The sequence below is a fragment of the Chamaea fasciata genome, unplaced genomic scaffold (genome assembly GCF_029207755.1).
Source record: "Chamaea fasciata isolate MVZ Bird 193981 ecotype frontalis unplaced genomic scaffold, bChaFas1.0.hap1 SCAF_4, whole genome shotgun sequence".
Lineage (NCBI taxonomy): Eukaryota > Metazoa > Chordata > Aves > Passeriformes > Sylviidae > Chamaea > Chamaea fasciata.
The window spans coordinates 50,336,500-50,349,717 of NW_027094089.1; the positions used below are offsets into that span (position 1 = coordinate 50,336,500).

At 39.2% G+C, this 13,218-nt stretch overlaps 1 protein-coding gene across 2 annotated transcripts in view; it reads right to left on the reverse strand.

The window, feature by feature from the left end:
• DGKQ (diacylglycerol kinase theta) overlaps positions 1-13,218 on the reverse strand; it is an 87,906-nt gene that overhangs the window by 17,178 nt on the left and 57,510 nt on the right. For both annotated transcript variants that reach the window (XM_066181506.1, XM_066181505.1), the window contains exons 15-19: positions 12,288-12,403; positions 4,371-4,522; positions 2,877-3,025; positions 2,112-2,293; positions 561-661 (exon numbers count right to left, since the gene is read on the reverse strand). In XM_066181506.1, coding sequence (XP_066037603.1) covers positions 561-661; positions 2,112-2,293; positions 2,877-3,025; positions 4,371-4,522; positions 12,288-12,403 — 700 coding nt within the window. The remainder of the gene's footprint in view (positions 1-560; positions 662-2,111; positions 2,294-2,876; positions 3,026-4,370; positions 4,523-12,287; positions 12,404-13,218) is intronic.

A 13,218-nucleotide genomic window follows, 5' to 3' on the forward strand; every position in this document is an offset into this window, starting at 1 on the left:
AAAGTCCCATTATTGGTTGATACGCATGCCGGAGAGCAGGAAGGTCTCTGTTAACATGTTTTTAATAACATTCTCACTTGAGAAACAGAGATTTTTTATCCTTAATAGCAGAATGCAGGTGCTGCAACAGAACTAGACAAAACTGGAAAAGGTACAGAAGAAGTTCTGAACACTTCTGAATAGTGCTTATTGCTCATGTAGCAGCACTGCCCTCACTCTTGCTAAAGGCTTTGAGCAAGAGATATTTCCACTATCTCAAAATTTTACTGAACTCAACAATGCAGTTATTTTCAAACTAAGAATACTGAGTAACAATGACATGGCTTCCAAAAACTGCTTTGGTGCTGTCTCTTGGAAGAGAAAGAAAACCCCAAACCAACAAAACACAGGAATTTTGTGTCTATGACTTCCTGGCTAGCTTAATTCCTCCTTGTCCCAGCTCTGCTACAAGCAGTATTAGTGGAGCATCCTGTAACATTTAAGATTATCAGTTGTAGTGTAAATTAAAAGTAATGCAATACCACAGAATTGACCTTCATACCTGGTTTCCCCAGGATTACCTGCTATTAAATTTCCCTGGTTCTTCTTCTCTAGCATGATGAAAGTCCAAGCTCAATTCGGCATCAATGCCCAGACCACAGTAATTGTTCATCTGTACAATCTGACCAAAAGGAAAGAAAAAGGTATAATTTCCTGCTTATATTTATAAATGAAGAATGAAGAAGTTCCAAAGCTTTTCAACAAAAGCAAGCTTTGCAGATGATTCTTCCAAGTCACTTGCATCTTGACAGATTCTGGAAAACATTTTCCAGAAACACTGCACTAAAAATAAAGCTGCATGAACAACTGTTGACATGCATAGTCATTATTTCAAAAGTATTAGAAACGTTAAAATTTAATCTTAATTACAAGTAACAAGCATAATAAGGCAGAAATAAAAATAAATGCAGAAGTAAAGGCAACTCAGCTTCTCAAAGCAATTCTATTCAATAACTTCACAAGCTGCTGAACACTAATGCCACTATTATTTTTGGCATCAACCATGGATTTATATTACATCATTGGGAAGACACTCTTACTTTGGAAAGTGACCATCTTACACCAGATGAATGAAGAACTTGACTTCACCTACTCAGCTGCATTTTAACTAGCTCCCTGTATGCCAACCTCAAATTCCTACAGACTTTGACCATTTCTTCCATTAAATCTTCCTTTGTATGCTAGTTCATTCCATAGCTCTTTTACCCTAGGCCTTACCCTCCCATCCTTCGCCTTTAAAAAGCAGATTAGGCACCATGGAAAAAAAAGCCCCTGTCTCCACCAAGTGAAAAGTAGCTAGAACCTGAGCATCTTAAATCCTCCAACTGACTCAAAATGCCTAGGATTTTCCAGTGACAAGACTAAAATCTTGGACAATTGCTACCATTATTATGAATTCCTACTTTTTTTTGTAGGCCCTTTGTCCAATTTCTTTCTTTAATCTGAAAAGAGATGGAACCAGGATTCACATACAGCTCCAAAATCACCATGACAATCAACATTTTTATGTCCTAAATAGAAACAAGTTCATATAAACCAACTGACAGTGACTTTGACTCAAAAAAAATACAAATACAAAACAGATGGCACATATACAGGCACACAATTGCAGTAAGATGACAAAAGGATTTACTTCCTGTATATGGTAGCAACTCCTAGTAATTTCTTAAACAGTGAAAGGAAAGACGAGAGTACCTTCTGGGGAAGGGAGTTTTTTTGGTCGACACTCCAATTTTACATGTGTTTTGGCATTCTTTCCAAAGCCTTCTTATTTGGGAAATAATTTTCTTTCCAGCTGAAGCAAATAGGAATGCCATTGCCATGTGAATTAATCCTCTATCAGATGCTTTTTGCTAAACAGCTACAAAATGTGCTCTGCAGTCAACTAGCCCTGCCAAAACCGAAACACTATGTCCAGATGTATGCTGTATTCACTAGGATACAGCTCAGTAAGACCCAAGCACAAACACAAGTAAACAGTAAAAATTAAACTACGTTAATACCCATCCTCTTTGTGATTTTCACTAGAACAACAGCTCCTAAGAATCACACCCAAATGGTGCTCAGCTTACCTTGGGAGGTTCAGGTTCCGCAATGCCATTTTCTGCACCTTCAGCTGGCTCTTCTGCATCCAAAAGGATAGTCCAGCGATCCATAAGAACATCATCCGCCTCATCCACAGAAACCAAAATGGAGTATGGGTCCTCCCCACTGTAGCCAGCTCCCCAGCGCAAGACCCTCCCCAAGTCATTACCTGGGCAACAGTGACGAACACCAAAACGTGACCATGTTTCACAATCAGTGCATCAGGCCTGTTTTACAAATCACACTGGAGTAAGGTGCTCCAATCAAGTTACAGAACTAGTTCATTTGGAAGGAAGGGTTAACTAGCAGAAAAACAAACATCTAAGTTATGTTGTGTCTGCACATGTGCTTCTCATTGCATACAGACATACTGGAGCATTTCCACCAAAAGTAGTAGAAAAACCTGTAATTGAGTTGAGACACCAGGGAGCAACTGAGTTTGCCGTCTTACAGCAACAGCTGATGCACCTGTGGTTGTCAGGAGGAGGATAATTTGCCCTCCCAACTCCTGCCCACTCACCCACACACATCAACATTTCTGCTGACTTGTTTTTCCTGATGCTGTTTTTCTGAAAGCATGACTGACATTTCCTTGAAAAGCTGATACTGTGGTTTACTTTCCAGCACCAGCCAGAACTGAATCTCACAGCAATTCATCTGCAAAACTATGTCCTGTGTCAGACAGATAAAGATAAAGCTTTCCAGAGGGCTTCTGTGCTCAGCAGAAGAATGATTCTTGCTGTGATTCTCACCTGTTCCTAAAGGTAAGATGGCAACTGAGGGCTCTGAGCACACCAGCTTGTGCCTGATCTCCTCGAGCGCACCAAGGACCCAGCCAACGGTGCCATCCCCTCCACACACCAGCACTCGGAAGGAGGGGACTTTGGAGAACGTGTGAAACCTCCATGGGGAAGCGAAGCACAGGGGAAGAAAAAAAGTTACAATGGAATATAGGAAATGCAAAATCCCAAGATGCTATTTAAAGTAACACAGTATTATTTGGTTTCTGTCCATGCCCCTTTACCATCATTTTCTGGATCAAATTCATCAAAGTAAATGGAAAAATATGAAGTTGTAGATAAAGATGATTTTAAAAAGAGTGAAAACCATATTCCTCTAAGATTCTTCACAGACAGAACTATATGGTTAATCACTTCCCTTTTCAAGGGCACAGAGACCTCACTAGTCATATGAACATCTGTAACTCTCTAAATCCTAGAGGAGATGTTGATTACTGGTGGTGTTTTTGTACTTAGTCATAGGAATCACAGAACATTTTCTTCTTCATAGTACTGTTTTCCTGGTGATGCTTACCTTTTGTGACTTTTCATCCTACATACCAAGATACCATGCAAAAGAATTGTTATTTCCCATTGCACAAGAAGCAATGTACAAGTGGGAGCATTTTGCCATAAAGCTACAGAAAGATTCCAAAGGCAAAACAAAATGAACTAGTTACTGAAGTTGCAGCTTGAAGTGCATTAAAAAGACAACAGATTTACACAGTTCTGACAGAAGAATTAGTTTGTGTAGCTTGTTTATCTTGTCTCCTATATAAGCTGCATTTTTCCCACAAAGCTTTTGTTCTGAAGATCTGGTCATGACAAGATTTTTATTAAAGCAGTAGTGAAGAAATGAGGAATAGGCCACAACCCTTGCTTTCAGTTTTATGAAGCTGTAACAAAGTGGGCTTCATTTAATCAAGTCATCAGTTCCTGTCTTCCTACAAGCACATTATGTTCTGTTCCTTGTAGAAATGTTACAGATGTGATCAGGCAGACTCTTTTAATTCTGCAACTGTGGCCAAGTTTCAAGAGTCAAAATAGAAAATTTTATTATACTTTCTTGGTAGTTCCCATGAAACATCAGAAGAAATAAAAGCAAAAATCCACCCTCATTAGGGAATGTGACATTTCTCTTTCCATCTCGATTCAAATATATAATCTACTTATTTTCAATAATTATTAAGTATGTGCTACTTTAGAGTGCAAATGACTTTCCTAGGGCCAGACTCTGCTAGATTTGACAGAAGTATATATATCAGGAACTACTCCATTCTCTTTTCTTTAGAGAACTCCATAAATATGTTCTCACAGGAAGAACAGTCAGAAGGAAATGATACACTGCCCTGTTCTTCAGGCACAGAACAGAAGCCATTTATATCTTCAAAATAAGTGAATCTAGTCTACTCTTTTAAAAAATAACAAAACAATGTACATTTAAAAAAATTAAACATGAGGACTTACCCAGGCAGTGGGCCCCCATTGGTAAGTTCAAAGACTTGATGTGGGTTTAGCAGCTTTCTAAAACTGTACAGCAGATCCCGACCTTTCAGACCACCACTTTTTGGATTCACAAATACAAGAAGTGGGCAACAATTCTGTGGTATCTTGGAAGCCTGAAAGAAAACAAGAAAAAGGATTAGTCAATGACATGAAAAGGCAAGAAAATTACTTCTGCATCTCAGAAATATTACCTGATGCTTCCTTGATGCCCAATAAAAAAAAAAATCCAGATTCTATAAACAAAAAGATTCAATGTCCAGCCAATGGACAGGGTAACTGCTGATCTTTCTTCCCTAGGAATTGAGGGCTCCTTAATCCACTCCAAGTACACATTTGAGCCAAACATTAGAAACGAAGGCATTGTAAGTAGCCCTTCCTACACATTTTCAGTAAACAGTCTAGGCCAAAGAACATTGTGAGGGGTAAGAGTTCTTTCTGTACAATTAAAACACTTTCCTTGAAAAGAGAGAACTTCTCCCCAAACCAACTGAAAAAATCTTTTTTTAGTTTTGTGGTTGTCTTAGAATGCACGTCAATTTACAAGACAAAGCATTTAAAAATGAAGATTTGGGGCAGACAGTGGTGTACCTCTCCCTATGAAATTAGAAGCTGAAAGCTTCTTTTAAAAATACATAAGCAAAGCTTTTTCATCATGAGGATTTACTCAGGGGTGCCAGTACCTTATGGTCTACTGAAGCTGCTGCTGAAGGGACTCTCAAAGCCTCCAGAAACTGCACAGGAGGCCACTGGACATAGCAGAGGTGAGATTTCCTGGAGCACTCCATGGACTGCAAAGGAACAATATCTGCAGCCTCATTGGAGGTCAAAACTTGCAGCCAACGGGATGCACCTTGGGATTAGTTTTCACCCAGCCTGTTTGCCCATAAATAGTTCTGTAAAATGATTTGTAAATAGTTCTAGGAAGATTAGAAAACACCAGCACACCTTCCATCCATCCTGCCACAAGGCAGGGGTGCAGGTACATGCAGAAAAGTCCATTGGACATTTCAACAACTGCAATTCTTAACAGAAACATTTGCCATAGTCCCTAAGTTGTGGTAATTCTTATTTACAAATTGGACAGCATTCAGGAAACAGCAATTTGTCACGCAGCTGACCGGACGGATTCAGGGAACAGAACAACAGTGCTAAATATAAGTCAATTTAGACAAGAATGAGTCAGGGGTCGGTGAGGCAGCAGCATGACCACAGCATCAAAGCATGTGGAGAGATACCAACAGCTACAGACAGAGGAGGCAGCACCCAGAGAGCCTTTCAGCTGCTGCCTGTGAGCAACCACCAGAGACCATGATCTGAGATGACTAACAGAGAAATCACATCAAATTAACAAGTTAAATTTGTGGGGATGCAAAATGGAATCTGACATTGAGATACCCCAGACCTGTGCGCTGATTTGGTCTGTTTGGGTCTTCACAGTACTTGAGGGATTTCCTCTAATTTTCTGTTCTTAGAAGAGCTAGGTGCTAATCCTCTGCAAGTCACACCCTGCCAGATGTGTCAAGATGCTGACAAACACATAAAAATCCTTCTCTAACACTGCCTGCATGAGAAATGCTCTCTGCCATCCAGTGTGACTTGTCTCTTGATAAAGAGAAAACACATTCAAAAAAGGAACACTAAGCTGGTATACAGGCCCGTGAAGCAGGCACACACTGCCCCTTCTTTACTCATCCTTCAGATCCTACAAGACATTCAGTTGGAAAATATATCTGTTTTCTTGATAAATAAATGAGCCAAACAAGGACTGTTTTGGGGGCCAAACAGCCAAAAGAACCTCAATGTTTTATTTTACTGGAAGGGTTCCACTGCAGACAAAACAAGTAGGCTGATGATAAAGAAGCTGAAAGCTGTGCACACAGTCTCTCCAAAGGAACCACCTTCATGCTAAACTGACAACTGAAGTCAAAACACCTTTGGCCTCTACATTCAGGCATTATTGGAAAGGGGGAAGCAATTACTTAAAGCATGCCCAACACATAACAAGGGTAAAAGATTCATTTCTGTTAAGCAAATGGAAAGCATATTTGTAGGCAGCAAAGGAAGTCTATGGAACATAATGCATGCCACTGTCACAAAAAGGATTCGTTGAGTATTAACCCAACAGCTAAAGGATCCACACATCCCAAAGAGACAAGTGGATTTCGTCCCCTTGAGCCATTCCAAGCATTAACGGAAGAGTAAGCAGTGCTCTGATGTTTTCAGAAGTAAAGGCCATCTTGTTACTCCATCAGTTCCTGCATCATCATCCGTATCCCACTTAGAACAGCCCTTTGATAATCACAAAATCATCAAGGTTGAAAGACAACTTTAGGATAAAGTCCAACCATCCACCCAGCACTGCCACTGTAATGCCTAAACCATTCAACCACATCACCAGCACCAGATCCAGATGCCTCTTAAACACCTGCAGGAATGGTGACCTCCCTCAGCAACCTTTTCAACCTATATCACTGTGACAGTGATAATTTTTTCTAATATCTGATCTGAATCTCCAGGGTCTCAGATTAAGGCCATTTCCTCTTGTTGTCTCACTGCAGGCATGGCAGGACAGACTGACCTCCACATCCTTTCAGACTGACCCCACAGCCTCCTTTCAAGGAGGTTTAGAGGGTGATGGGGTCACCCCTGAGCCTCCTCTTCTGAAGACTAAACAACCTCAGCTCCCTCAGCCATTTTTCATAAGAGAAAATGGTTTTCTGGTCCTTTTGTGATCCTTGTTCCCTTCTCTGGACACACTCCAGCACATCAATGTCCTTCTTAAAGTGAGGGGCACAGGATTTGAGGGGTGGCCTAACCAGTGCTAAGTACAGGAGGACAATCCCTGCTCTGGTCCTGCTGGCCACTGTATTTCTGATAGAGACCAGGATGCCATTGGCCTTCTTGGCCACCTGGACACACTCCTGGCTCAAGTTCAGCCAGATGTTGACCAGCACTCCAAGGTCCTTTTGTGCTGGGATACTTTCCAGCCACTCTACCCAGCCTGTAGTGCTGTATGGGGTTTAATCCTATGAGCAACAAAAGGCAGAGCAGCTCTGAAAGGAAATACCACGTCCCATGGGGTAACAGAGCACACTGTTCCCTTCCAGCACTCCTTGTTCAGCTTTTTACTCTGCCCTACCCTCTCTCCTGTCCACTTCCCTTTTCTTCCTTTTCAGAGCTTTTTAAATACCTAAATTTAATCTCCAGCCATTTCAATTTTCTGAACAATACTGGCAACCTGAAACCTCAGGCTTGGTATAATGCCTGGAAACTTGTGGGATTCAAAAAAGGAGGGTTAACAGGATAATAAAAAGAAAAAAATTTGAAATTCTGCAGCTTGAAGTAAACAAAAATTTTTTCAAAAAAGAGCAAAGATACCAGCCCAACACTGAAGTCTAGCAAATACCTTACCTGAATGTAACAAGAACATTTGGTTATCTTCTCTTTTTCAGGAAATCAGTTTCTAAAAATACTGGTTTGAGACATTCAGAAGTGACATGCTGAACACATGTTTTATATTACTTGCTTTCACAGGCATGTTCTAATGCACTGGGTTTAAAACCGAGTAACTGAAATAATTTAAAAGCAACTTAAGGGAATCACAACTATTTCTGAGACATGGTACACTGTAAGGCATTCAAAAGCACAGCTTTTGTAAAGTTGTCTGAGATCTTACCCAAGTAACAAAATTGTTGCAAATACATATATACAGTTTCTACTGTAAATTGCCAACTGTATTTCTTGTCAGGTGTCAATACTGCACCTAATAATCCCCAAATCACTTAAATATATACTCTGAATGGTACTAAGATTCACAAGCAGCTACACTAAATGCCTGGACCTAATAAAAAAATCTGTATGTAGTATAAACTGAACAGTCCTACTACTCAAACCTACCTTTGTTAAGGTATCTTCCAATGTAAATTCCTAACTATACATATCTAGATGCAGCTATTCAGAAAAAAAAAGAAGTGTTCAAGAACATGCTTGTCTTTACAGTGAACTTGCTTCCCATCACAACTCTTAATTAAGCTTAAAGGAGTAAGAAACACTGCTAAATCCCCAGATAAAGGCTAGCTTCTAAGAAAACAATTATATTTTGGTAAGGATTAAAAACTCTTGACAGTTTGTACAGTAGAGCAGGGCTGCTGCTGTGCTTTCTTAGGAGCACACTCTTTGTTAAAATTACTAGCCCCAACGGTAGTACCATTATGCAGCACAATTTTTAAAAGTTCCCTAATAAGGCCCCATCAGGGACTGACGAGTGAGTTTGTTACTGGGCAGAACAGAGTATGTGACTCACAGCCCAAGGACTCCCTTCCCCCTTTAGCCCTGGCTTCAGTGCTGTGCTTGAGGAGTGAAATCTGCAGAAGGGTTTTGTGTTGGCTGGCATTCAGGAAGGAATTTATTGCTCCTTTCTTAGAGACAGCTGAAGAAGGCTGCATGATTTAGATACTCTGACAGTCACTGTGAACTGCTTAATCTGCTAGGAATAGCACAGCATGGCTTTAAACTGGGGCAAGATGTTTATTATCCATGCTAATCCCCTTTCCATTGACTGTACTGTGTAATCACATCTCACAACAAAGCAGAACAAGGCGTTCTGTGCCATCAGCCTACCAGGGTGACAACCACGGCACATCTTCCCAGATGGTGGGCTGCCTCCAGAAACTGCAGGTATCTCTGATAAGTAGAATTCAGTATTTGCAAACGGCTGCCAGCATCTTACATGTGCAAGGACTCACAATGCCCCAGCACAAAATTTTCTTCACCCTCAGGCCAGAAAGGACTCATTATCTGATGAGAAATTACGTGCAAGGTGTCACAACACTACTGGAGCAGCAACTGGGTCAAGTCCCAAGCCTGTTCTTTATTTTTGGCATATCACAGAAATGGAAGAATCACAGAATCATAAAAGTTGAAAGACCTATAACATCATCAATTCCAGCCTTTGACTGAATACCACGTTGTTGACTAGACCACAGCACTAAGTGCCATGTCCAGTCACTTCTTGAACACCTCCAGGGATTGGTGATGCCACTGCTTCCCAGGGCAGTCCAATCCAATGCTTGAAAACTCTTCCAGCAAAGGGTGAAAAAGGAGACACCCTTTCAGAAGGGCGTAAAGTAATCACTCATGTTTTGGCTAAAATGCTCATTTAACTACGGTGCTTTTAAGATGTAAATATTTGTGTGAGGATTTAGTTGAATGAATGAAATTGAAGGTTTCATCTATTTGGGAACCTTCCACATATTTTCCTGCTACTCTTAATGAATCTGACAGTACACCAGAGGGCACTCCACCAGAGGGCACTCCACTAGTAAAAAGCATTAGTGACAAAGCCACAAAAACTTGTGCTGGTTTTGGCCTCAAACAACTGGCTGCTGACTTCCTTGCTTGCCAGTGATGCAAAACAAGTTCTGTTAAATTAGTTCTGAATGGGAAAATTTAGTCCTGCAATGTCTTTCACCTTGAACTGATACCAAAGAGTGAAACCAAACTGTCCCTGCAGTTCCTGACACACAGCAGCTAAACAGCTTTATAAAATACTGCACTCTTATTTTTTCACACTCCAGGGAAGACAGTATTTTCACTTATTTGAACATTGTGAAATGAAAAAGTGTTTGATTAAATTCCTAAAGGCCTGAAACAGCAGAACAGATCAACACATCTCATAACACTAACTGCTTGACTCTATTAGGCAAATATGCAAACTGATTCTGCCTTCAGACTTCTCAGTAATGGTAGTAAGAGGGTGAATTGCTTTGGGTAGACTTGAGCATGCCAGACTAGAACCATGTCTCTGTCTTAGACAGTGTATCAGACACAGAGTAAGCATATTTTACATCAGAAAAATAAGACGAGCAACCTACTAACTAGTAATACTTCTGTGCTTTTACCGATTTTTAAGAAGGCCTATTTTGGTTTGTTGGTTTTTTTGTTGGTTGGATTTTTCTTTAATTTAATTGGCAATTCGGAAAAATCATTAGCCCTTCATTCCCAATTTCTTTGTATTTCACTCACAAAAGAAATGTCAAACATGGTGTAAATTTAGTATTATGTCAGTTCCTGTGTATTTCCTGGTACTGCATTTAAATTATCACACAAGACAAATTTATTAATTAAATTAAATTAATTAAATTTATTTAATTATTATTAATTAAAATTATTTAAATTATCAAACAGAGACTAATATTATCATAGGCTAAAAAGATAGCCTAGGTTGGAAAGTACTGCAGGAAGTCATTTAGTCCAACTGCTACCCAAAGTACAGACAATAATCAACCATTACACTACCTGGGTAATTAGTGAAGGGCATAATCTGGGTGAACAACCATACAAAAAGCAACACTTGAAGTATCACTTAAATTAACTCTTGAGTCCTTTCTGTGAGATGACCAAACATAAACAACAGATGCTGAAATGGAAACACAATGTTTATGCCCCTGTTCTGCTTACGTATCAGAAATTAATCCCTAGCAATCCCCTGAACTGGAATTTCTAAAAAATATCTTGCATCAGATAAGAGATAGCAGTATCCACATTTTCCTGGCATCAAGAAGTTATCTTAAGACATATCCAGTGTCAGAAAAACAAACATATGTAATCAACAGTGTGGAGTATGTTCAACTTCACACTGCAGACACCTAACATAGGCTCATAATGCATTTGCCTATAAAACACCAAAAACAAGTATCCAAAAGTTCATAGCTGCTTTCTGTTTCTCGTAACAGGCACTCTGAAACCTAGTTTGGACAAGGGGGCCTTGATTTCTAAGGACTTCACAAAATGCAATTCCCGTGCACACATAAGAACAAGGCTCTCAGTTTTTTAGGAGGGGGTGTAACTTTTAATTTTGCCAGTTGCATGTGAGCACAACCACTAGTATCTACTCATCTAAAAACCATAGTTTTGCCTTCAGAAAGCCCTGACAAGTGTAGAACTCATTTTTAAACAGTGAAAGCATGTATGTGAGAAAGCAACTATGGCCATTGAACTTGATACCCTCCTATAAAAAGCTGTTTTGTAATTCCCACTAATAATCCAGTTTTTTTGACCTTCTGTGATGTTCAAGAAGTCAAACCAAGACTCTCACTTTGCTTTCCATAACATAGTTCCAGAAAGACGGTAACTGCAAAATACACAACACCTCAGCAGAAAGTAACTACAGCAACACTCTTTTTTGGAGAGAACCTACATAATCCTGGTTAAAAACATCACTTTACTCAGTTAATAATTTTCCTCTTCTCATGTTGACTCTACTTTATTAACATTAAACCTCTTTTTAAACAAACTGATTCATATGAAAGGGATTAGTAACAACACAAATAAATCAGAATCAAGCCTGAATTTGTGAAAGGACTCTTGCACTAAGTCTTTCAGAAGACTATGTTCTTCTGAAATCCTCAAGGGGTAAACAAGGTCAAACTGTCTCTGCTACACAATGGGGGAAATGAAGATAATGTCACTGTGAAAATAAGCAGAAGTATTTTACCTCACGGTTAGTGAGGAAACACATTTAGCACCCATAACAAAGTTAAGTAAGCATTTTAAGACATAGCAGCTGAAACTGAAACCCCACTTAATGTTTTGATCATTGAAAAAAACAAAGAGAAAAATAACTGTTTTCCTCCCTTTTACAGTTGTATGGTTAGGCAGCTGTAGATTGAAAACTGAATAGTAATAGGACAAATTACTTAATTCATTGAATATATCATATACATAAAGGACAGGCTCTGAAGCTTTTTTTTGGTCACACTACTTATAGTATGGCCTCTTTGAATAAAACGTATTTTCATTTAGTTCTAGCAGAAAGAGTTTTAAGGCAGTTGTTTTTTTCTTTCAAAGACATTTTTTAAATTCAAACCTGTCTCTTACCATAACTGCAGGAATCACCACAGCATTCAGAGGCTTGTCATTGACAACGGTATCTTTAACTAGCATATATATTCTTTCAGCTTCAGAAAAACATGAAATTTGGAGTACAACAGCACCTGTAAAGAGGCATCAGAACTACTTTTTATATTTTCTATTATTATTATTAGAAAATAGGTCTCATATTACAGCAAAAGTTCACTCAGTTTACCAAGGACATTATTCAGCAAAACTCATTATGCAGTTGTTATGAGTTGAATTGTACTGTTCTGTTTTTAAACCTTCCTTCCAACCCTCAAACACATCTCAGGTTTTTGTTAAAACAAAGCAACTTGAAGACAAGAACTGCAGCACAGAACTAATGCATATTCAAAGGTTTCCTTTGAGCTTCAGGGGTAGGGCCTATTTGCATACTCTTTATCATGACTAACATTCTGTTCTGATCACGTACAAGTGGCAGAGGTATCAGGTTTCATTTTGCATCCTATTATTAAAAATCCATTAATTCTGTTCATTAACAATATCACAGTAAGAATTACTGCAAGCAAATATTTGGGCTGATAATCAAGTTTAGATGTTTATGTTGGTTTAGATTCTGAATAGAGAAGTTGGGGAAGAAGGGAAGACAAAAGAGAAAAGACAAAATAAACAGTGACAAGTTAGCATAAAGTAAGATATTTGGTGAGGAGGAAAACAGGGCAGGATAACAAAAATGCATAATGGATGGTATATGAGATGTGGGCAGATAACATAACCTGGCTGGGACAAAAAGGGAGAGTTAGGAAGTTACGAGAACCACAAAAATACAAATGTAAGAAGAAAGTGGCAAAAAAAAATCACATACAAGAAGAAACATCTAAAACCACATGCATGTAAATTTGGTCAAAGATGCGGTGACACGGGACAAGTATCACAAAACCAAGTATTTGCCACT